We start from the raw sequence: 27,096 nt of genomic DNA, 5'->3' as shown, positions 1-27,096 counted from the left end.
GGCAGCAGGGTGTCTCTGCGCACCAACCCTGCTTTCCTCCCCAAGGTGATCACATCCTTCCACATTAATCAGTCTGTGGAACTGGAGTCCTTCCATCCACCCCCGTTTGCTTCAACGGAGGATGAGAGATTGAATTTCCTCTGCCCAGTGCGGGCATTGAGATGCTACGTGCCTAGGACAAGAGCTCTGCATCAGTCTGACCAGCTGTTCATCTGTCACGGGACACGGACCCTAAGACAGCCCCTCTCTAAGCAGCGTCTGTCACATTGGATTGTGGATACAGTCTCGACTGTATATAATGGTGCTGGCTTGCCCCCACTTGGCAGGGTAGCCGCTAGAGGGTTGGCTACATCTTGGGCCCTCTTCAGAGGTGCCTCGGTGTCTGATATTTGTAATGTGGCTAGCTGGGCTACGCCACATACTTTCTCCAGGTTCTGCCACCTTAATGTGGTAGATCCTGCCCTGCCTTCATTAGAAACACGGGTCTAAGCTCACACTGCTATCCCTTGGGTTATTCTGATGCATCCCTCATATGCTGACGTTCCTTCTCTCTCGCGACGGCTCAACCGCGAGGTCACATCGGTCGCCCTCTGGTTTGATGAAAAAGAGAAATGGCTTCCTCAGGATGACAGTTTTAATCGCTCGGTGGGTGGGACAAAGTGCATCATTCCAGGAAGGGGCCTATCCCCAGCTCTGGTATAGAGAGCTCAGCGATACCTACCCAATGGGCAGGCATATCCCATACATAATGTTCTTTGGTGGTCGTCTTCTCATTCAGGGAACCAAGGTTACTGTAAGTAACCTAACGTTTTTTTGAACATAGTGTTTCAGTGCTGTACAGACGTTCTATGTCGTTATCTGTTTCTCCAGTTTCTCTGAGATACGAATGTACCAGCTTTATTATCTTTTTTTTTTTTTTTAACGTATTCTCATTTTGTTGATCATTAATGAACATTTCTGTACTGTGGGTGCTGTCGAGTGATTGAAAACGAGACATTTTGTGTTTGCATTGAAAGTGATGGTCTCGAGGAGTCGAATGGGTCAAAGTTCAAGTATATTTTCCTTTACTGTGGTATTATGCCTTTTTTTTTTTAAGAATGGCTCAGGTGCAAATATAGCCTTTATCCACGTATTTTATATATATATATATATATATATATATATATATATATATATATATATATATATATATATATATATATATATACTGGCAGCTATAGTTTGAAACCTAAGTTTTACCTCGGTACTAGAATGTCAGCTCTGGTTACGGCCCTGACACTGTGCCATACTAATACTTGCTTATACTTCCTCCCTTTTTACTCACCGCAATATGTCAAGCGAACACCCTTGTCACTGTGACAGTTAAAAAAGGCGCCCCGCGTCTTGGCTGAACAACCCGTGTGTTCTATATCATAAAAACATACTCCAGGTCGAATTCTTGGAGGCTGTCCAGTGGTGTATTGAGCGTGAAGCGGAATAAAAGGTATGTGCCTCTATAGACCTAAAAGCCGCCCTTTAAAAGTTTTTCCTAGAGTATGTATCTTTCTATGAAAACCGAAAGTAAAACAGATTACCAACATATTGCATTGTCGATTTTAGTTGCAGTTACAAGTCTTTATTTATAACATATTATTCATTCAAATATAATGGCTAGTGAAAAACGAAGAACAGGTTACGTTTTCGAACAGTTGCAACTGATTTTTAAAACGCGGAATATGTGTATTTTTAAAAGCGTTTGGACCTTAGTGAGAGAAAGCCATTTGATGTTCTTGCACAGCTATGGGGTTCCCCTTGTAGCATAGCAGCGGTACCAAATAGTACTGTACATATTAAATAAAATATATTAAAGTTACATTATGCTGTTGAAGTTCGTGTTAACAATTATTACTGTTGGTGTTAATGCGATTGATTTAAACTGGTGCTGGGGGGGAAAAGACGATGTGTCAGATTTTAGCAATAGGACATATTTTTTTATTTGTTTATTTAGCAGACATAAATAATAAATACATTTACATAAATAAATAATTAGTAGGCTATGATCTACTTAATGTAGGATAGTCTCTGACACACATTAAGCGTGACTACTGCCAGCGTTAACTCAATCCAGACAAAATGATGAGTTGGCGTCGGGTTTTGCTGTAGATTTTAGTCGATATCTCGAGCAAGGATCGTAAAATGTGTTATCCTGTGCGTCTGGATTAGTGCGATGGTGGATCAAAATGTGGGCGCTTGAACAGGTGTGAAACAGATTGTATTAGTCATTACTAGCCGTTATTTATTTTAAAAAAAAAATACTACGACTGTAGATCCCATCTGTTTCCATAGATTGGACATTTCAATCCAGTATTCAAATATAGTTTACAATACAACAACATTGACAAATAGCCTAAAGTTTTGCTGATCATGAATGTTCAATTAGTCCAAAATTGAGTTCCATTTGAATAGCTAGTATATCTTTGAAAATAAAGCACATATGAGTGCTCAAAAAAGCAAACTGAACATTGATGATTCACAAAATTAAATTTGGATTGGATGCTGTTGTGCAAGTTAAAATGCATTTTATTACAATGCAGTATTTTGAGTGGTCTTAAGTGGACTAGGCAGATAAAATTGTCCAGAATGCATAGCTATTTTGAGGTCATCCAAAATCTAACACTACTACACACCATAAGCAGATATTTTGCAATGTACTCTACCAAAATATATTGCAAAAAAAGACTTACATATTCAATTTAAACACATTCTGAGGCAGTTGTACAGAGGGTTTGAAATTAAGGGGTAGATGTACTAAAGTGTTGCCCCAAACAAGCGCAATGTTATTTGCGACTTTTTAAGGAAGGCAGCAGTTTCTGTTTGCGGTTCAAGCGTAGAGGAATACGTAATTATGATCGTTCCTGCTTAAATTCGGAAAAAGGGGGCGGGGATAGTGGAAATAAGGGTTCTCAAATATTATAATGAGATGTACGAAAGCTGCAGGCAATTGCGACACTTACAATTGAATCAATTTGTTAAGAACTTTTGAAGCACGTTTTAAACATGTTTGACTGTCCTGTAAATATCCTAACTTGTCAATGCGACACCATGATATATTTTGTGTTAATTGTCTAGGCTGCCAAGTTAATAATAATAATAATAATAATAATAATAATAATAATAATAATAATAATAATAATAATTAAAAAAAACGCTAAAATCATTTAGTTTCAATTTTAAATAATCTTTTATTCGCATTATAAACCAATGTGTGCAATGCAGCAGCATGATTTATTTTGTGTTACCATACCGGTATCCTACAGGATAAAGTAAAAAGAAAGTGCGCTGGGTGTTCATTTGATTTTTTGATTTTACTACTGTGTACACTGTATTGGCGTACTGTACAGATTTATATACTTTTTCATAATGTAATGTGTAGCCTACCCAAAACACATTAGTGTTATTTCAGCGCAATGATTTATACATAGGGCTTCTGATTTTCGGTTTTAACCGATAAAACACCCTCGATTCAAAAAATAAATAAATCGGTGGATAGCCAATAAACACCGGAAAACTGTGGAAATGGTTCATCAATTAAGGTTGATTTGACCCTTTTCCCATTGAAAAATAAAACCGACTACAAAAATAATAATTAAATAAATTTCCCAATGCTGCTGGGCAATTGATTCGTTCTGAATACTTTAAACCCGCCCCCACTACTAAATGACAGCACATTCCTACATTTCTATTGGAGACTGCGCTTGCGAGATTTAAAATGAGGTTTACAATCAGGAATGGAGGCTTGTTAGCGGGATTTAAAACTGTATTACAGTTAAGATACGGAAGATTTAAAACAGGATTGTGGCAAAATGTAGAAAAATGCCTACACACAAAAACCCCAGAAGAATGTGCCCGTGACCATAGGGATTTCGTTGAGGAAAGAAGGTACAGCATAAGTGTGCAAGTACTGTCGAGTTACTACTATACATATTTTTACAGAAAAAAAAAACCAAAACGCTCAAGCATTTTGTAAAGTAACCGAAAACACAAATGTCATACAGTATATAAAAACGAAAGCCCCGAAAAAAAAAACATATTTACATAAAACTCGAAAATAGCTTAAAAGAAAAAAAAAAGCACCGAAAAATACAATTAATGAAAACCGAAAAACAGAAGCACTATTTATACATTTAAAACACATTGAACACTATGAATGTATGTGTGTGCGATTTTATTGTGTTGTTTTAAATTCGACACCTCTAAAAGAATGTTGTTTTGATTCCTGTGCCCTGTATGTAGAGACGTTATCCTTCGTGCACCCTCTGCTGCAACGAAAATGCAAACTGCCCCATACAGTACCCCCTACCCCTCAGTGCCTTATTTGAAAGCAAGTCCAAAGAAAAAGGCAACATTTAAGAGAGGAATACAATCATTTTAACGGTATAAAACAACCAAGAAACTACTTAGTCGCAGCAATAATTTAACTGCCCTTTCCTGCAAAAAAAATAGTTTCGTGCTTTAATTATTTATATTAGTTTACACTTGCTTTAAAACAGAGCCCTGGATGTCTGACATTTGCAAACGAAAGCATTGCATTTAAAATAACAGCCACCAGTGGCACGGTAAAGTGTATTCTGAATGATGCTTATTTAATCTCACATGCCATTCGTATCTTTGGATAAACTTGCATTTGCTTGCTGAAGAAAGAAGAACTCACATTTTAAAAAAGTGAAGAAAATTTGTTGACGTACATAAATTAAGCTAGAGAAAATAATAACGGATCCTTTTTTGGCCTTTTGAACATGCTTAATTAGTTTCGTTATGAACAGGGGATTTCTAAAGGCCGTTCTTGCCTCTCTGCAGGATATGGTTTGCTGGCAGTAAAATACAAGCTTTCATGCAATGTTTAATTCAGACGGGGCGTTTCAGTGTTTAAACACAGTATATTTGATGATGTCAAACAAGTAATCAACCAAGACTGCAACGTTACTTTTTTTTTTTTTTTACTAAACAGGTGTGTAAGTAACTAGTACAAAACGAGAGTGATCAAGACCTTTTTTTTTTTTTTTTTTTTTGTCAGATTTGGTTGAGTGGTTCTCTAGAAAAATATAAAAATGTAAACCGATCTCTTACAGACAATTGAAAGCAGTGGGTCTGGTTTGATCTAACTTGCTTAAGATGTATTATAAATGAGTGAATGTTTGAAATGTATGGAATGTATTTATTAATGAATGTCAGCATGCCAGGGCCCTGTTGAAAGGAAGACTTGCATCTTAATTATAGTACTGATTAAATAATGTATGTGAACAGACAGACTGGCACCTACTTATATCCCCAGATTCTGATACTCTCAAGAATTTGTGATAAAGAATATCCAAGAATAACAATGTTTTAGTTTACTGGATAAGCAGTTCTCTCAGTTACATATAAAACTCTATAAAGTTCTACATTCCTTTAACTTTGTATGGACGGGTGCCTCCTGTACATCCCTATTGCTGGGGATATGATTCTTTGAACATGTTTTTCTCTACTAATGCATACCTTAATCAATTGTGTGTTTTTTTAATTTTTATTTTCCACAGGGACGATGGCATTGAACGATTGCTCCAGTTCAAATATGGGTGGAATTTCACGACAGAACTCCAGTGCAGCTATTTCCACTGAATTTGACTTTTTGGTCAGAATGAATTTCCAGTTTGTGGAGAAGCTAGATGAACAGTACATATGTCCCAGTTGTCGCCAAGTCGTCCTCAATCCTCACCAGACAAGTTGTGGACACATATTTTGCTACCAGTGCATTACAGTTTTTTTGTAAGTTGCAGACATGTTTAAGAATGTTTAAAGATCCCTTTACAGGCAGCTACATACTGTACCAGTGATGTTAGTGGTCCAGATTGCAGGTCCATAATCTCACTATACCCCTTAATAACCAAGTAAATCCTCACTGCTGCCCATAACCTCAATCACATACATTTTTTTGTTTTAAAGGGTTAATAACCTAACTTTTTTTTTTTTTTTACCTCATTAGTTTTTATTAATCGTATTTTCTGTCAATCGTTTACCTTTTAAACACATAATTTTCATTTTGAATCCGGTTTGTCATGCCACAACAATGTAGATTCACTTCCTGTGCAACAGGTATTAGGATCCCAGCTGAAACCACTTGTGCCGCCAAAGGAAGTTAAATATTTCTGGTGGGGTCCTCATACTTGTTGCACGTTGTGATGGCAGGCTAAAGGGACTTCGCCATAGTGAAAGTGAAAATAAAGTCTGGAAACCTAAATGATCTACAGGGGAATGATAAGGGACTTGCAAGCTGTTATGCTGATGAGAAAGGGGACAGTGTTTTTAAACCTTGGGTATCCTTTAAATAACCGACTGACTCAAGTGTTGGATATTAATCTTGTACCACTTATTTTCTGAAATGAATAAAACTGTTTGTTTCAGAACTAAGAATAATATTCATTTCAGGGCTTGTATTATGTTTGTTGTCTTGTGAGTTTTGTAACTTTACTTTTTAATTTAAAGCACACACAGCTAATTAAATAATTCCAGTAAATCTTTAATATGTATTACCATCACTTCATATGCCTCATATGTTCCTGTACACTGTGAAAGAAGTGATGTAAGGATTATGGTAAATGTGTAATTTATTTTTTGTGCTTGTGTACATATCCTACTTCAAGAGGTAAGGTGAAGGAATGCAAACATGCTCATTGTAGCTCATGGGGAAATCAGTGGTTGGTTATCAGGAAAACCTACAATCTACTAAAATAAATACCAGAAGAAATTGTAACATTTTCCTATGTTTTCAATGTCACTGTATTACTTGAAGTAGGGAGTAGAACTGTAACACTGAAATATGTGCAAGGTGATTTTAGTAATTAGAAAATAATACCATATACAACTGAATGCACATTTACCATAATGTGTGTGTCTTTCATATAGGAAAATGTGAGACCTACAAAGAGATGTAGATATATTAGGTCAGGTTTAACAGATTTATTTTTTTTTCAACATTTTTCTAGGGAATGCACCTCTGCTCCAACATGCCCTGTTGATAATGTGCTGATAAAATCAAATGAGGTAAGACTTTTTTTTTCTTCCTCTATGGGGTGCTTGCAGTTGCTGGCACAGTGGTCTAAATTACTGTCTGCTCTGGAATCATAGTTCAATTTTAATTTACTCAGAAGGTAAAATAAGGTATCAAGTTATTTATTGGTAAACCACTACTATACATACATGAATATGAAATACTTATTTTCCACCCACTTTTGTAACAAGTAACAGTCTCCTCTTTAGTTGGTGTTGAAGTTAAAACTAATCTCTTCCTCACACTACTGCCATGTGACACTCACTTGTGTTTGATGAGAATTCTTTTCAGATTTCCAAACAATATCCAATTAATCATTTCCCTTTGTATTGCTATTTATGTAGCATATAACATAATTACATTACTTTGATGAGATACATAAAATAAAATAGCTCACGGTACATAAACCACAGATGGAGAAAAGGGTGCCATTCATTTTGAATACCTTCATTTTTCTCCAAGTGATAACCTAGACAGAAAATGTTAATACATGCTTAAAGCTTGTTTTAAGGGCTTTCTACCAAAATAACAAATTGACTTAAGCAATTGACACAAGGGGCCAAGCAACAGACATAACAAGAAAAAAAAGCTGCCAGGCAGGAGTTTATTTAATATTACTTTATTTATTGGCTAATAAGTTTCAACCAAGAACAAAGATGTAAAAAAATAAACTAAAAAAGAAAAGGTACACATTTTGCTGGTAACATACAATCAACACTACCAGGAATGGACATAGCAAATTTGAGATAAAACAATAAGTTATCTTGGTACTTTGTGCAACTTCAGTCAAACTCAGCTAGCTATCTGAAATGGTACTGGCATAAAAAAAGCAAGTGGAATTTCTACAGTATTTTTGCCGTTTCTTTCAATTCATCTTTTTAATGGTTTTAATATATATTCATAAGTACAGGGCTACCCCATTGTATTGCGATTATCGGGGTCCATAATTAAGAAACTGTGTTATTTGTATTTCGCCTTGTAACGAATATTGGCATTTTTGTTCCTGAAATGATTTACAATCACAAGCCAAATTAATATTGTACTGTCCCGTGCAAAATGAAGGAAGGAGACACACACAATTTGCAGGTACTGGAATCCACGGTTTATTGGGATGATTACACTATGTAACACAATTTTTGTTCCTGGGTAGTAAGTGTTATTTCCTAATTGCTTATGCCTCAAAAGTATAGAAAATGGCTATTATTCCCCACAAACTTTGCTTTTGTGACCAGGACAGTGATATTTTGAAATTGACCTATTTCCAATGAGAAAACGGGCGAATTTGTGTCTTTTCGTTCACATAAAGTCAGAAAAAAACAACATATGAATCCAAATTAACATGTATTTATACTAAAGTAATACAAAAATGACTACAAAAGATTTAGAAGTGAGTAGTTTTTCAAGATTTACGATTATACTGTAAATCACTTTCACGAATCAGCCCCCAAATGTAGTCTCCCATCATGTTCTCGTTATATTGTCCTTGGTAGCGGCGTTCAAAGTCCAGTATATCCTGGTGGAAGCGCTCGCCTTGCTCCTCCGAGTACGCTCCCATGTTCTCCTTGAATTTATCAAGATGAGCATCAAGGATATGGACTTTGAGGGACATCCTACAGCCCATTGTGCCGTAGTTCTTCACCAGAGTCTCAACCAGCTCCACATAGTTTTCAGCCTTGTGATTGCCCAGGAAGCCCCGAACCACTGCGACAAAGCTGTTCCAAGCCGCTTTCTCCTTACTAGTGAGCATCTTGGGGAATTCATTGCACTCCAGGATCTTCTTTATCTGTGGTCCGACGAAGACACCGGCTTTGACCTTTGCCTCAGACAGCTTAGGGAAGAAGTCTTGAAGGTACTTGAAGGCTGCCGACTCCTTATCTAGAGCTCTGACAAATTGTTTCATAAGGCCCAATTTGATGTGCAGTGGTGGCATCAGCACCTTCCAGGGGTCCACCAGTGGCTCCCACTTGACGTTGCTCCTCCCCACAGAGAACTCGGTCCGCTGTGGCCAGTCCCGCCTGTGGTAGTGCACCTTGGTGTCCCTGCTGTCCCAAAGGCAAAGATAGCAGGGAAACTTGGTAAAACCGCCTTGGAGACCCATCAGGAATGCCACCATTTTGAAGTCTCCTATGACCTTGATGCCATCTCAGAAAAATGCAGATATGTATCCACTTAGGCAGCTGGAACTAAACTGAACTGGTGGGCTTAAGACCCCTGTATTTATAATACTATTTATATTACTGGACAGTTCTAGAAAGTTCTAGAAGTTACTCCAAGTTTACTCAGCACTGAATCTATCTGGAATGTTCTGGAAAATAGGTAAATTTCAAAATATCACTGTCCTGGTCACAAAAGCAAAGTTTGTGGGGAATAATAGCCATTTTCTATACTTTTGAGGCATAAGCAATTAGGAAATAACACTTACTACCCAGGAACAAAAAAAAAAAAAAAAACACGGTTACACGGTGTTATTCTCTGGGCCACGGCTCTTGCACTCTCACAGCAGCTTGTCTCACTTGGCTCTGCCCACGCTATTGTGGGCACCCGTATATGCTTTCATGTCCCCGCCTCGCTGTGCGGAATCCCTCTGCTGTGTAATTAAAATGTTGTTTTTACAGGCCTTTGGTATTTTTAAAGTGGCAACCTTGTGAAGAATATACAGTATTAACAGTTTGATATACAGTAGTCATCATACCAGTTTTTTTACCCCAGGATTTTATTTCTTACATATGGAACTTGGAATATCCTTATTAATTACTTTTAGGACTATAACAAATCAACATTGAAGATGTATTTTTAGTGCATTAAAATATAAAGCAAACATAATGTAAGCAAATTACCTTTACTTATCCTATGCTGTCTACACACTTCACTTTGCTGATGTCACTTTGTAGCATGATACAAAATCATGTAGACTGACTTACCAGAATACCACAATTAGTGTGAAGTCAACAAACCATTGGTCCCCGATGATACTTAAGGATGCAGTAACTCTTATACATTAATTGAAGGACCCAAGTTAAAGTATAAAGGTTTGCATGTTCGATTATCTCGATTGTAAGTCGCCCTGGATAAGGGCGTCTGCTAAGAAATAAATAATAATAATAATAATAATAATAATAATAATAATAATATCTAGTTCATGAAGGGTAACCAGTGTATGTATTGCAACATATTGACTGAGACTTCTTGATGAAATTGTATTGGTGTTTTAGTAAAATTGAAAAACGTAATTATGCATCTCACTGGCCATTTACCCAGTTTTGTATTTACAATACTTTAAAACATCATAACTACTGTGTGAGGGACTAATATGTATGTTCTTTTAATCTCGTTTCATATTAACGTCTCCTAATGGTATTTTTTTTTTTCTGTAGGTTTTTCAGGACAATTGTTGTAAAAGAGAAGTGTTAAACTTAGAAATCTACTGCACAAATTCTCCTGACTGCAGTTCAAAGGTGACTTTATGCCGTTTAAAGGTAAGATTTCAGATCCAGTTCCATCAGGTATACTGTCAGGTCCCTTTCAATTCAAAGATGACCACCAAACAATACTTTTGGGATATGCCTGCCACAGGTCATGTATTCACTGAGCATTTTATGTCAGTGCTGCCGATAGGTCCCTCCAGGGAGTGACGTCCTCGGTCCCGCCTTCCGAGGGAACAAACAGTCACTCCACGGAGCTCACTTCCTCTTTTGCTTCTCACTGTGGTAAGGTAAGTTGCTGTGATTGAGTCTGTATGAAAGAGCTCTCACTCGAGTTTTATGGAGTTCCCCTGCAGTATTTTATATTGCTGGAAAGTGGCTGAGCTATAAACGTTGCGCAACTGCGCCTCGTTAAATCCTCTTTTTCACCAGCCTGCATCGCTTCGCGATTGTAGACTGCTTTCTAACCCACAGCGCCTGCTATTTGTGTGTACACTCTCCTGCTATTTGCAACTAAAAAAAAAGAAAGAGACGTGTGATTTCCTCCACCGGTACCTGCTGTTGAGTCGGCTCCGACGGATTGTCTTGGCGTGATCGTTCGGTGTACTTGGCCCCAAAAAAATCTTTCACAGTTTTGTTGACTACACACGGTTAAGGCTAGGCGCCTGTCCCCAGTACACTCGGTGCTCGCTGTCCTCAGTCCTCGGTTGATCTGTTCCCAGTCGCAGGAAGGAGCAGTGGCCCACCCAGATGGCCAAGGAGAATCTGTTTTTTGACCCTTTACCAGCGCCTTGGGAAATTCCATTACGCCTGGATCTCCTCAGTCAGACGAGAGGCACTCTCTGGCACTCAGACTCCACTCTCTGACTCCAACTATGGGTCTGGCCCCAGAACGGAACCATCTGTCCGCCTTAGGGCCCTCAGACGTGGTCGTTAGTACACTGCAGAATGCTACAGCCTCCTCCACAAGGTCGTTGTACTGTAAATGGAGGTATTTTCAAGATTGGTGTATGTCCAGAGGTCATGACCCTATCTCTTGCCCGATAGCAATTCCTGCAAGAACTGCTGGAAGCAGGTAAATCCCCCTCTATGGTGAAAGTGTACCTGGCAGCCGTATCTGCATGCTGTGTCCCCATTGACTCTGTGTCCCCAGACGCTTATTTTTTTGAGCCTATACATTCTATAGAGTTTAAATACCTCTATGAAGACAGGCTTTGTTAGCCATCACCTCCACTAAGCAGGTCAGTGAGCTACAGGCTCTGCCGGTGCACAGCTCCTGTATGTGCGTCTGGGACGACGGAAACAGGGTTGCGTGCGAACCCCGCTTTCCTCCCTAATGTGGTTACAGCTTTCCACTTAAACCAGTCAGTGAAAATAGAGGCTTTCCACCCCCCTCCGTTTTCTTTGGAGGAGGACCGGAAACTAAACTCCCTCTGCCCGGTTCGGGCATTGAGAAGCTGTGTTAGCAGAACGAGAGCTCTGCGTCAGTCAGACCAGCTCTTCATCTGTTATGGTGTAAGGACCCTGGGTCAAGCCCTCTCGAAGCAGCGGCTGTCTCACTGGATTTTGGACAGTCTTGACTGTATATACTAATGCCGGCCTACCTCCACCTGGGCGGGTGGCTGCGCACTCTACCAGAGGAGTGGCTACACCATGGGCCCTCTTTAGAGGAGCCTCATTATCTGACATATGTACTGCGGCTAGCTGGGCTACTCTGCATACTTTCACAAGGTTCTACCCAATTAATGTGGTAGATCCCTCTATGCCTTCTTTAACTACAAGGGACCTTGAGGTCGCACGCTCGCACCGCTAACTGTGGTTTTGCAGTCTCGAGACGTCCCTCGCCTGCTGTCTCCGCTCACGCTCCCTCGTGACGGCTTTGGTATACTTTTGCCAAAAGTATTGTTGGTGGTCGTCTTCGAACTAAAAGGGAACCAGGTTTACATCCGTAACCTAAATTTTCTATTTGCATCATACACACAAAAAAAGAAAAGTGAAACAAGCTGTAACTTTGTAGGTGTTTTTCATGGTTTGCTGTCAAAACAAGGTCAAAGATTTCAGTATGAGCGCTTGACATTAGCCCACACAAACACATACAGTTTATATGATGAAAGTTTGTTCTAACCCCTGATCCACACCATATTCATTACTGACTACAAACCTTTAAACATTGAAACAACTTTTTTTTCTGGGCCATTTATTTAGCTGTACATGAGAAGTTATACACAGTATTAGAGTAGATTAGTTAATTTTAACCAATTGAGAATGCAGCATTTGGTTTTGACAGGTGCCCTGCCCCTTTTTAGCCAATCAGGATCGACCGGAAGTCCCGCCTCCCTTCCAGGCCCAAAATTGTAGTTTCTAAACAATTCCGGAAGTCCCACCCTCCTGTCCTGTCTTGTGTTTGTAGTTTTAATGCACTTATGGAAACCATGTTCTGTGTTTGTAGTTTGACACAGTAAAATTGTATTTTTTTAATTTAAATGTATTTTTAAGAGTAAAATGGGTAAACAGGGGAATACATTGTTTTGTTATATGTGTTATTTCAGAAAATAAAATAAGCTTTTTACAAAAATAAAATAAATTTGAAAACGGGTATACAGTTTTGTTTTGTTATATTCTTTATTTCAGAAAAATAAAATGAGCAGAAAAATGGGAAAAACAAAAAGGTATAAAGTGTTGAAAAAAATAAACAAGCTTGAAAATGGGGAAAAAAATAAAATGTACAAAGTGTTGAAAAATAAAATTAGTAAAAAGGGAAAACACAAATGTATAAATTGTTGAAAAAATAAAGCAAGTTGAAAATGGTAAAAAAAACTAAAAGGTATAAAGACTTGAAAAATAAAGCAAGCTTGAAAACAAAGACCATGACATGTTAAAAACAAGTACATTAAACAGAGAACCGTGTCTGTTAAAAAAAACAAACAAACAAGCAAAAAAAAAACAACATGTTTTAAAATTAACAAGGATCAGATGCTGTATGTACACAGCTAAATAGACCCATACAGAAGTAAAGCAACACAGGTTGGTTTTAAACAGAGAAGCGTGTCTGTTGAAAAAGACTACAAATGTGTTAAACACTTTAAAACACTTCTTAACCCAACACATAAATAAATAAATACATACATACATAAATAAATACACATAAATAAAATGTGAGACCTTGTATACCAGGGGTGGGCAATTCCTGTCCTGGAGGGCCAGTGTCCGTCCTGGCTTTTGTTCCAACTTTGCCTTAAATTACTTAATTGGACCAATTATTACCAATTATTGGTCTAATTTAAGTCATTTCGAGCACAGTTGGAACAAAAGCCAGGAGGGACACCGGCCCTCCAGGACCGGACTGCCCACCCCTGCTGTATACATTGTTAAGTTAACGTTTTAAAAACATTATTGCATTATTTATTTTACACAGCTGGATGTACAAGCATGTCTAAAACAGCACGGTCGGCTTCTGAAATGTCCGTACCAAGTGTCTTGGGTTTAAAACATTAAAATGTCTATCGGCTGCCATTATGTTAGACTTTTTACAATGTACTTACTTAAAGAAAAAACATTTTTACTGTCAGTGCTTGACTGTTTCTGAACAAACAGTGAGAATTGCGAGGGTGGCTGGCAGTTCCCCCAGTGTGCTGAGGGCATTGTGGAAGTGCCACTACCCCTTCCTGTCACATGTTTGTAGTTTTTACCTTGGTTAAGGGCCGTGTGTGTAGTTTTAAAGCAACAGTTTTAAAGATTGTAGTTTCAAGTCAATTTTGATCTAAGAAAACAAATTGTTAGTGTAAAATGGTAAATAAAACTAAAGTATAGAGTTGTTCTATTTTTTAATTTATGCAAATAAAATAAGGCATATGTTGACCCAGCCGTGCAGAAAGAACGGTTTGGGTCTCTTGGCAATGCTGAAGTGGCCTGTAAACTTATTCAGAAGTAAACAAACACAAAAGTTTTCAAAAGTACAGACTGAATGATTATCAACTGAATAAAACAGTCTTTAGGCACATATTTAAACACTTTGCAATCAGGCGTTTGTGCTGTCAGACTTTCCTCCCTTGTGGAGACTTTTTTGACCCAGCAAGCACTATAAACTTGCCCACACACACACACAGAGCAAACTTTTTTTTCTTAATTTCAGGGCTTTCAAACTTTGGCTTTCATTTCCAGGAACAAAACTGTGAAGTGTAAGGGGCAACAAAAGTGAACAGTTTTACAGTGTGTGCCCCAGGTAGGCCTACCTGTTGTCAATATTTGGAAAATGTTTTGTAAACAATGTTTTCTGATGAATACATGTGTTTACTGTTTTTTAATTTCAGTTAGCAAAACTGAATTACTAGAGCCACATCTTCAGTACTGCCCAGTAGTTCATTGCAGAACATTGACACACAAGTGTTTCTGAAAGGACAGTCATGTGAATGTACTCAAAAAATTCTGTAGACAGATTTCGCCACAAAATTCCCACACTGTGTGACAGATAAATGACACTACGTGCCTTGTGCTAAATAACTCCACAACAAACGTATATCGCAATTGCATTGGCGGTTCTCTTGTGAAACTGGCTGGACTACCCCGAGATATCAGCGCAGGATGCAGCGGTTGGAGGCTTTGAAATGCGCTGTTCACTTCTTTAGCTGTCTTGCTTGCCAGCCCCTGCATCCTTAGACAACGCAGCTATACACGCTATAATGTAATCTAAAACCATCGCTGAAGTTTGAATACCGGCACATCTCTAGTTCATTTTGCCATTGCAACTCAATGTCAGCAACCACCGTTCTGTTTCTCTTAAAAAATGCTCCCCCTATCGTGTAAGCGTACTGGTCGGTTAACCAACTCTGTTAACTAATTTGACACTTGTCTTTATGCAGACAACCCGCTATTCTGAGCACTTTTTAACAGGCTATCCAGAAGAGTTTTTCATGCAGTTTTCTTTAAATGCATAACAATCCTATGTATGGAAAATACTTTTTAAATGGTTAGTGACATACTGTGTAAAGAGAAGGTTTTCTATGTCATTATTGAGAGGGGCTATCGATACGATAAATGACTTTTTTTTAAATGTATTTAACACAAACACCCACAAAGCCAATACTTTTTTGAATTAATTTATAAATTGTTTACCATTCCCCTCTTTGAAACTGTTCTCATTCTACCTAAAGGAATTACAGCAAACTCTTGTACAGCGTCTTAAAATAAAACAGTTATTTTAAAACTACACACATGGCCGTGAGAGGAAGGGGAAGTGACACTTCCACAGCGCTCTTAGCACACAAGGGGAACTGCCAGCCACACTCGCTTCTGTATCGGGGCAGTATAGCTTTAGAAATGCAGCCTCTACACGTGTTAACAATTCACATTTCTCCCTTTTAAATTGTTTTTCATTCTATGTAACTGCATTGCAACCTTGTTTTTACCATTTACTGCAACATTTCAGAAGCGCTGTGTGTTGCCTTTACATATGCTTGGGTCTCAAGCTGTGTAAAATAAATAATGCAATAAGGTTTTTAAAATGTTTACAATGTATGCAGGTTCTCGCATTTTATTTGTTTATCTGTGTATTTATGGATTTATTTATGTGTTGGGTTTAGAAGTATTTACATTTCTTAAATAGGTTGTTCCTTATTTTAAACATTTTGTCTTTTTCAACAGACACGCTTCTCTGTTTAAGACCAGCCTGTGTCGGTTTACTTCTGTATAGGTCTGTTCAGCTCTGTACATACTGCGTCTGATCCTTGTTAATTTTAAAACGCTTTGTCTTTTTTTTTTTTTTACAGACACGGTTCTCTGTTTAATGTACTTGTTTTTAACATTTTACGGTCTTCGTTTCCAAGCTTGCTTTATTTTTCAAGTCTTTATACATTTTAGTTTTTTTTTTTTTTACCATTTTCAACTTGGTTTATTTTTTTCAACACTTTATACATTTTTGTTTTCCCTTTTTACTAATTTTATTTTTCAACACTATACATTTTAGTTTTTTTCACATTTTCAAGCTTGTTTATTTTTTCAGCAGTTTGTACCCTTTTTGTTTTCACCCATTTTACTGCTCATTTTATTTTTCAGAAATAAAGAATATGAAGCAAAACACTTTGTACCCCCGTTTTCCCATTTACTGTTCCTTTTATTTTTAAACACTTTATACCTTTTTGTTTTTCCCATTTTACTGCTCATGTTATTTTTCCGAAATAAAGAATATAACAAAACAAAACTGTATACCCGTTTTCAAGCTTATTTTATTTTTGTAAAAAGCTTATTATTTTCTGAAATAACACATATAACAAAACAATGTATACCCCTGTTTACCCATTTTACTCTTAAAAATGCATTTAAATTAAAAAAATACCATTTTACTGTGACAAACTACAAACACGGAACATGGTTTCCTTAAGTGCATTAAAAAAACTACAAACACGGAACATGGTTTCCATATTTGCATTAAAACTACAAACACATGACAGGACGGGAGGGTGGGACTTCCGGAATTGCTTAAAAACTACAAATTTGGGCCTGTCAAAACCAAATGCTGCATTCTCATTGGTTAAAAATGAACATGGTGATATCTAATACTGCGTATAACTACTTACGTGCATCCAAAAGAAACTCCCCCCTACAACCACGCTGCTGTCTCAATCCCACTGATGAAGTGGGATATATTTGTTGTTCAATTTCCTGTTTTTGTCTATATGTTTTAAGAAGCTGTGTTTTATTTCATCGGTGAAGTATGAAGTTAATTTGTGTTCATGGACCCTGGTGGTCATCTGTCTTGTACTATATCATGCTGTAGCGTTAAAGTAATTGATTCAGGTGTTTAACTCTGCAATGTGTTTCCATGGCACTTACAGGACCATCTTGAACAGTGCCAGTATGAATCCCTGCAGTGCACACACGCAGGATGCACTGACAGGATGTTCAGAAAGGATTTGAAGGAGCACTTGAAGAATATTTGTAAATATAGAGTGGAACCTTGTCCACACTGTCAAACAAATATAATGTTAATTCATTTGAAGGTAAGGCTGCAGTTGTGTAAAAGTTTAAAATCCCTATTATATCTATATTTCAGAATACCTTTGTCCACCGTAAGTCAGGGGTGATAACAACTACGTTCAGGTTATTTCATTACGGAGTAATCTCAGTCTGTTCACCCATCCTCACTCATGTACATACAGTTTTGCATGGGCCAGTAATTAGCTTTTTGGATAATACACATAATTAGAAATAGTTCAAAGATGTCGTCATTACTACTAATCCAAGCAAAACAACCTTTATGCTTTTTGAAGACACTGTGTAGAATAAAAAGAAAGCTTGGTCACACTTTACTTTAGTAGCCACTTTTTTGTTTAAATAACTAAACTAACTTAGTAACATTTATTTGTTAATAGGTAAGTAATATATAGAAACCTAGGTCTATAAAATAAAACATGTGCAGTACTTTAGAACTTTTAAATTTAAAGCCTTTTCATTGAATTTATCTACATCAATATTACAGTCAGCACTCACATATCCGACCCTATAAAATTTTGACTTCAGTGACGGTTAAACGCGTGTGACACATATCTGATTATTTCATTTTGGCCCGTTCCAACCCTTGTCCGTTTTTCAGGGAACACAAAAAAGATACAATATCAAAAATACATATCTGAAAGGACTGTTTTAGGCTTCCATTTAGAGGTACTGTAGTTTGTTTTGTTGGTACAGTACTATATTTTCAACAGAAGTAGTATTTTAATTCAGAACGATGTGATTCTGAAAATATCACTTGCTAAAACTAAAGAGACAACACGTTAACTGTAATACAGTACATACTTTTAAATCAGTATGTATTGTAACGGTATGTAAAATTTCCCATTAACGACCTAACAGCAAAATGAAATCTAAACGTTACCTGTTTCAGAATTAAAACAGTACCCCAAGTCAGCATTCAAAATTGCAGAATATAGTGCTCGATAAGGCCTTAATGTCACAGTTCACTTGCAAATGAAAATGCACAAAAGCAACAAAAGATCACAGATTTAAAAAAAAGTATCAGACTGTTTAATGATTAACTGTTACATTACCCTAGCTTGTCTTGTTCGCTTTGTTTTGGCTGCACTTTCGTCCGGTGAAAGTGGAGGAAGCGCTGTGTAACTGCACAATATAAGACAGACTGATTTGGCATTAGAGAGAATTTAAAAAAGAAAACGTGGGCCGAGACGGATATTCAGATAAATTGTAACATTGAAGAGATGGGCTTTGTATCACAAAACTGGAAACGGAGTCGGAAATCGTGTGTGACGGATAAGTGCATTAATTTGTTACATATATATAGGGCTTCTGTTTTTCGGGTTTTATTAATTGTATTTTTCGATGCTTGTTTTTAGCTATTTTTTTTTTTTGTGACAAAATATGTATAGTAACTCGCCAGTACTTGCACACTTATGCTGTACCATCTTTCCTTTGCTGTCTTCCACAACGAAATCCCTATGGTCACGGGCACATTCTTCTGGGGTTTTTGTGTGTAGGCATTTTTGTAGATTTAGCCACAATTCTGTTTTAAATCCTCTGTATCTTAACTGTACTACAGCTTTAAATCCCGCGAACAAGCCTCCATCCTGATTGTAATCTCGTTTTAAGTCTCCCAAGCGAAGTCTCCAATAGAAATGTAGGAATGTGCTGTCACTCGGTAGTTGGGGCGGGTTTAAAGTATTCAGAACGAATCAGTGATAGATACAAGTCAGGAAGGCGGGACATTGCCGAGCAGCACCGGGAAATGTATTTATTATTATTTTTGTAGTAGGTTTTATTTTTTTTTAATGGGAAAAGGGTAAAGTCAACATAAATAGATTAACCATTTCCACAGTTTTTCCGGTGTTTTCCAGTGTTTATTGACTATCCACTGATTAAATCTTTTTTGTATCGGGGGTGTTTTATCGGTTAAAACCGAAAATCAGAAGCCCTACATATATATAATGGGGATTGATGTTATTCTTAATACATGTGCGGTAAAATGTATCTGGGTAACGGATATCCAAGTGCTGACTGTATGTCACTATTATATTATAATGAGAATCATGACCTACTTATATCATGCATTGTGTATTTGTAGGACCATGAAGAAACTCAGTGCCCAGAATATCCAGTACCCTGTCCCAATGTATGCACCCAGATTATGAAAAGACATGAGGTAAGAGAGTGTACATTATGTATCATATTTCATACATTTTTTACTTCAGTCCAACATTCCACATTTAGACTGCTCACTTAGGGACAGATTTGTTAAGGTGTTATACCAAGAGACCAAGTCTAAAACACTTTCTCATTTTCCTTATACTCTATGTACTTCAATCCACCTCCACTGCTAATATCTCAAACGCTTTTGGTTTCTACATGACCTATATGCTTTGAGGTGCTGGATCTGTGATTTTACAAAGCTGCAGTCACCACACTAAAGTTGTTCTTTTATTTGTGTTTGTCCATAAACAGGCAAATCCTAAACAAATAGTTTGACATTTAAAATTGTGTTTTCAAATTCTGCAACTTTATGTTTTAATTCAATTATTATTTGAACTGTGGCAGGACAGCTGGCAATTTGTATTTGATTGAAAACACTGATGCCTCTTTTCTGAAGCTGTAAACAAAAAGAGTGTGTGCTGTTAATGGGGGTGGGGGCTGGTTTTGTTGCAGTCAGCCTATCGGGCACAAAACAAAATAAGTCTCTCAGAGTTATTGGGGAGCTGAGTCCCTGAATAATTTGGCAATGCCATGGCAGACTTTGTTTGAGCTAAACATACTGTTTTCGTTTTTCCTCTGTAGCTCAAAGAACACTTCCATGAATGCCTAGAAGTTCCAATAGAATGCATGTACAATAAGTATGGATGCTCAGTCAGGGTTAGTACATATTAATGCCCTTTTTATGTATTTCACACGTAGGTCTGAAAGGTACAGTATTAGCTACTCCTCTTTTTGAAGGACTATTAATGTGATTTAACAAGATAACTTCGTATAATGCTCAGTGGGAAATGTACCTTTTCATTGAAGGGAGGTCCTATATAAAAGTTTACTACAGTATTTTTGCACACTATATTTTCAGTTTTATGATGCTTTTGCCATGGTTATACTATGCAATTACAATAGTTTGTCCTTGTTTTCCATCGTTCCAATTATGCATTACTATACTTTGCTGGTCTTTACCATGCTTACCAATGCTTTGTTTTCACTATGCTTTATTACACTTTGCTATGCTTTTACTATGGCGTACCCCCATTAGCTATCAAGCCAGGTGTTTACTTAGCGAAAAGTATTTCCATAATTTTTAAGAAGAGATTTCTGACAGTGAATTCTGATTCACAATATGAATCACAACACAGAGGTCAATTAGTCAGTTAGTCTTTTTACATGTTATACAAAACAGTCCTTCAGTATATCTGATAATACGTGTTATTTAGACCTGTGTCTGTTCAGAGTCATGAAGATCAGTTCAGTCCTACTTTTTCAATGATTGGAAGTCTTCATCTTCCATTGCTGAAGGCAACACACTTCTAAGAAAAGCGTTAACTTAACAGAGAGGTAAACACAATCTTGTAAACCTTCACTTTCTTCATGATCTGGGAATATTAGCTCACTATGCTTTTTGTTTTTCAAAGTCTACAGTGTAAAAGGTTTTCTTTGTATTTAAGTAGGATAAACGAGTTAAAGTTCGGGCTCACGAGGACATGGCTTTGAAGGACCACCTGCTCCTTGTTTTAGAAAGTAACTCAAAATTGGAAAAACAGGTAAGCTGTACAATACTGCAAGGTTAGTCAAAATGTAATTTCCCTTGTCAGTTTATAATATTGTACAATTATGTGTATCTAAACTGAGATGTGGACAGATAAACACTGCAACATGGTAAAGAGCAGAAATTGAGAAATGGTAGCAGGGGTGATCATTTTTACTAATTATGGTCACTGCAAACCAAAATAATGACTCATTTTGACAATGTATAGAGAGTTAGTTGATACTGTGGATTAAATAAAAAAATACCAGTATGTTGGAGACATGAGATGGTCTCAACATATTTCTCAGTTTACAACATCAACATACAACGCTATGGTTCTATGCTCAGGAGAGGCACAGTAGTGGTACCTTATTGTGGGGGAATTTACATAGCCACCTACACTAATAGAAATAAATTGTACAGAGATGTCTTAGTTGTCTTTAAGGTCCAAGATTCTACTTATGGTTTAATTTTTATGAGTCCATACCTATCACGCACTTGCCTTTTGTTCCACTCAGATCGCTGATCTACAGGTGACATTACATTTAAAACACCAGGAAGTCCAAGAATTAACAATAGTTGTTAACAAACTGGAGAATGAAATCAAACCTTTAATGCAGCAGGTCACTAAAACTGACAACATGCTCTGTAATGTTCAGGTAAGGCTCTTGTTTTGTTTAAAATGCAACAGTAGAGCTACTGCAGCACAGCAAATGTGCCCCACCTAGGGGAATGCATTATTTTAAATGGTCATGTAAACAGTATATTGTAATTCAATTCAAACAATGTGGTCAACACTTCTGGGGGGATTTTTTAAAACCAGTTAATATAGTCTTTAAAAAGACGAAAACCGAACAACAAAGTTATATAATTCAAGTTTTCTTAAGCATGCTCGAGATTGATTGTTTCTCTGTTCTTAAAACATGGCACACTGTACCTCGTAATTCTGTAGTAATCATACTGACAATCTTACTTGTAGATAAGCAATTAACTCTGGTCACGCTTTATTTTAAGGGGACATTTTTTGTGTTTATTAACAGTTAACAAACAGCTAATAAACATGTTAATGTACATTATTTATTTTCTATTAACTGTTAGTAAATAACATATAATAGGCCAGCTAAAACTGCTAACACCAGTGCCCTATGGATGATCAATCAAACATCAGAGCCCTATGGATGATCAATACCCAGTCGATCATATGCTTGAAATCGTTTCAAATTGTTACTGTAGTAATGTTTAGGAAATTAAAATAAAGCGTGACTTTAACTCTTTATGCAGACCTAATCCTTGATTTACAGTATACTTTAGTAATGAACATTTTATTGGGCTTCAATTTAAAGACTGGTGTACGTATAATCCTACTTTATACTGAAGGCATCAACATTACCAAAATGATTTGGATGCTAAAATAACATTGGAGGGTCCTCTGGTGAAAGCAGAGCGCAGGTGTGCATCCTGTGCAAAATATAAATCTGGAAAATGCAGACTTTCAAAGTAATGAAGTGATGATGTTCAAAGATGTTAGTGGTGAGAAAAGATAAGCAAGACTTTGATATAATCACAATGGAAGAAATTCACAGATCAAAGTGAAATAATAGAAAAACACCTGTTTATGTTACAAATGAAGAAATAAACAACTTAGATTTATAAGATAAATTGATGTTTTTTCTACAATGAGCAAAAGTGGTGTAAATGACACAGAACATTAACTTTTATTCCAAATTTTTCTCAGAAAATATTGCTACCTCCATAAAATGTGTACAATGAATACAAATATCTTTTACACTATATTATATTTTCCCTTTACGCCCAGTTTTTTTTTTTAATTTAGTCGTTGCCAATTATTTTTTTTATTATTTTCTCCCAATTTGGAATGGCCAATTATTTTATTACGGTCGGCTCACCGCTACCACCCCTGCGCTGACTCGGGAGGGCGAAGATGAACACACGCTGTCCTCCGAAGCGCGTGCCGTCAAGCCGACCGCTTTTTTTTCACACTGCAGACTCACAATGCAGCCACCCAAGAGCTACAGCGTCGGAGGACAACGCAGCTCTCGGGCAGCTTACAGGCAAGCCCGCAGGCGCCCGGCCAGACTACAGGGGTCGCTGGTGCGCGGTGAGCCGAGGACACCCTGACTGACCTAACCCTCCCTCCCCCCGGGCGACGCTCGGCCAATTGTGCGCCGCCCCTTGGAAGCTCCCGTCCTCGATCGGCAAAGGAATAGCCTGGATTCGAACTCGCGACTTGCAGGCTATAGAGCGCATCCTGCACTCACGTGGAGCGCCTTTACTGCATGCGCCACTCGGGAGCCCACGCCCTGTTTTAACTAATCTTGAACTACCTACTGTTACCTGTGAGATTGTCCAGGTTTAATGCTAATTAGGGTCTGCAAAACCAGATAATAAATTAAAACTAACCAAGCTTTTAAAATCATTCTCCCACCTCTAGTATCGCAACAAAATTCTCACACAATGTCAGCATGATTTTGCTGTAAATACAGTAGTCAGATTCTCCAGAATTTATTTTCAGTTTGACTCAAGTAGAGACTTTTTTTCAATGTATTTACGTTTTTTTTTTTGTTTTGTTTTGTTTTTAATATGCTTATCATGTGCAACTGACAGAAATCACTTGAAGATCAGAAGGACAGAGTATCCAGTGTCCAGATACAGCTGCAGCATTTAACCAGGGTATTCAATCAGGATCCAAGCCGGTCAGAGCTGGGGCTGCTGAAACATTCTGTGGGCAGTCTAAAGCAGCAAGTCTCAGTTGTTGAATCACTGAAAGATCATTTGGGTAAGTCTAAGTATTTCTTCTTCTTCCCTAAACCTACCCAGCAATCAGTGAAATAAATAAAAATAAAAAACATTGCTAAAGCAAAGGTTGTCTGGTTTATAGTTATCTGAACTTTTCAAATCAGAACAGATAACAGTTATTCTTCCATGTTAAATGTCTGAAAGTGCAGTCTATTTTGTATTTAGTGCTTACTTCATTATATTTTATTTTAGGCGATTAAAACCCCTAGTTATTATTATTGTCTTGTATTGTAACTAGCAACTGATTTCAATAAAACACCACTGGTAAGTAGTCTTGTTTTTTAGATTATTCTAGAATTGGTCATTTTCCTTACAGTAAACTGCAATAATGACAATTTGGAGTGAACAGCTTTGAAAATGTCCTTACCATCGTCTTTGATAGAACGTTTATTTCCTTTTCCCTTCCATTTTAAATCACGCTGTAACACTTGACAGTCTTGTTATGTACAGAACTAAAATACTGTAACTCTTCTGTTCCAGCTTCCTTGGAAGGCCAGTACAATCGCCATTCTGGACTATTAAACATTCATGTTGAGCAGCTCAGTTTAAACGAGGAAAGATTCCGTCAGTTGGAAGCCATGTCCTACAACGGGAAACTCATCTGGAAGATCGAAGATTATAAGAAGAAGAAGAAGGAAGCTGTGGAAGGGCGCGCGCCTTCAATTTTCAGCCAGGTGTTTTACACAAGCCGCAGTGGGTACAGACTCTGCGCGAGGGCGTACCTGAATGGAGATGGCACTGGTAAAGGGACTCACCTGTCTCTCTATGTTGTGGTGATGAGGGGTGAATTCGACTCGCTCCTGCCTTGGCCTTTCGAGCAGACAGTGACACTGATGATTCTAGATCAGAGTGGGGCCAAAACTGATATTGTGGATGCCTTCAAACCTGACCTGAACAGCAACAGTTTCAAGAGACCAGTCACTGAAATGAACGTGGCTTCTGGCTTCCCTTGCTTTGTCACCCATACTGCGCTGGAGGCTCCAAAAAACGGAATTTATGTAAAAGACGAAACTTTGTTTGTTAAAGTTAAGGTGGACTTAACTGGACTGGACGAGCTATAGTAGTAGCAAATCATTATTTGCAAACTTGACCAAAAAAACTAAAATACCGGCTATTTCTGCATAAAAAATTTTTTTGGCTCCATTTTAGAAATACATGTATCAATTCAATTGCGTTGTCATGATTTCCACAACTGTTTTACAAATCTGTTAATTTTTTTACTGATACTTTACTGATACCGTTTTTATGTGTGACATAAAATGTGTTTTACGCAATACTGTATAATCCACAATACTTTTATTGACATAATCAACTTACAAGTTCTGAGTGCTAAATGAAACTCTTGCATCTAACATTAGAGATATAACCTACAGTAACTATTACAGAGCATATTTATGTAACTATCACTGACACTGTTATCTGCTGTGTTATTGAATTGTATTTTGTCACACTTGTACTTGCTTGAACCAAAGTCATTGTATTTATCTTGCTCTTAATTGTATTATTGTACTGTGATACTTGAAATGTATTTGCTTACGATTGTAAGTCGCCCTGGATAAAGGCGTCTGCTAAGAAATAAATAATAATAATAATAATAATATTTATGACAAGTGCTCTTGTCATTGTACTTTGGCAGGCCCTATACAAATACATATCATTCATATGCAAGAGAGAGTTGAACTTCAGAGAACATTGGCCTAGATCCAAGTTTTCACAGACATGGACCAAGAATAGTAGTTCTGGTTCCATATTGATAAACATACAGTATCATGTTCTGTTTTGTTGTGCCTTCTAAGATAAGCATTTATGTTATTTAAGCCAATACCTGTCATAGAAGAATATTGCATATTCTTGTGTTTCTTCAGTCTGCTTTAGGGTTGGTTGCTGTATAGATACATTATTGAAATGTTAAAAATGTGTTTATTGTGTTTGATTTGGCTTAAGATAACTTATTTTAACACTGTGTCTAGAGAGTGGTTTAAATAATAATGTTGCTTGGCATGAGTATATCGTTGACTAGTATTAATCGTAAAGTATATCCACTTTTGCTTTCATGTAGTATTTTACAAGCAAAAAACATTCAAAATACAAAAAAACAACTGGGCCATACAAGAAAGACCAATACATTATGGGATATCTGTATCTTTATTGAGCAAATTGCTCTTCCTATTGTAAATAATATTATGGGTAGCATGCAGGAAGGTACCACTGTCCAGTTTCTCTTTCTTTCTTTGTTTGTTGTATATGTGATGACAAAATACCATGAGAATAAAAGCATAGATGCTTTTGACTCGATGGGCCTTTGGCTCAGTCGAAAGCTGGATGTTAGGCTAAAACTGATACTTTACAGCAGGTTAAAAGCCTCATAATGTGGACCGCAGTTTGCCAGCAGTATAATGCCCTATAATCTGAGCACGTGGGACACTTCTATCTACCTTGACCTGTTAACTAGATATACTGTCCAGGCCAAAATGAGGTGTACTTTAAAACAAGTTATTTATTCATACCTGAGCCAGTGTCAACCAAACTTAAATAGTGACCACTGATCAGGTGACTTTAGTTTGTTTCCATCAGTGGCAACATCAGTTTAATATTAAATGCGGTAGACAGGCTTTAAAGAAATAGCGGGGCATGTTTTAAAAATGTTTACTCAAGTATTTAATGAAATCCTTTTTTTGGAAAAAATAAAGTTCACCGTCCACTATTAAACAAACAACAATGATGAAATACTCAGTGTATACAGTCATACATACTGTACATATTTCACACTTCCATATGTCTGGAGACGTCTTTATCCAGTTGTCATAAAGCTTGGTTTTAACATTGTTTAGCATAAGTTATTGCTAATGTCTGTCCATACATCCTTTCATCTGTATGTATAGAAGTGAATGTCTATAACTTCTGTACTTCCAAAGAGCCTAAACAAAACTAATACCAGGGCTATTTTAAAACGTGCAGCCAATATCAGAATAGCCATCTTATTTTATTTGTATATTTAATTAGGGAGATTTATAACCAAGGTCTATTTTCTCTCTGTCATAATTATATAAATGCTTTCAAAAATATAATTT

At 37.1% G+C, this 27,096-nt stretch overlaps 1 protein-coding gene across 1 annotated transcript; it reads left to right on the top strand.

Annotated features, from left to right (window-relative positions):
• The first annotated feature begins 1,344 nt into the window (after positions 1-1,344).
• LOC117402571 (TNF receptor-associated factor 5-like) lies at positions 1,345-26,206 on the top strand. Its single transcript, XM_034003864.2, has 11 exons — positions 1,345-1,483; positions 5,556-5,784; positions 7,002-7,059; positions 10,441-10,542; positions 17,319-17,483; positions 19,559-19,636; positions 20,266-20,340; positions 21,132-21,224; positions 21,727-21,867; positions 23,834-24,005; positions 24,506-26,206. Exons 2-11 carry the CDS (start codon positions 5,561-5,563, stop codon positions 25,084-25,086), a joined length of 1,689 nt encoding a protein of 562 aa, XP_033859755.1. The 5' UTR covers positions 1,345-1,483; positions 5,556-5,560; the 3' UTR covers positions 25,087-26,206.
• Positions 26,207-27,096: the final 890 nt, after the last annotated feature.

This window comes from Acipenser ruthenus, chromosome 5, assembly GCF_902713425.1.
Source record: "Acipenser ruthenus chromosome 5, fAciRut3.2 maternal haplotype, whole genome shotgun sequence".
Classification (NCBI taxonomy): domain Eukaryota; kingdom Metazoa; phylum Chordata; class Actinopteri; order Acipenseriformes; family Acipenseridae; genus Acipenser; species Acipenser ruthenus.
This window is presented reverse-complemented; position numbering and strand designations above follow the sequence as displayed.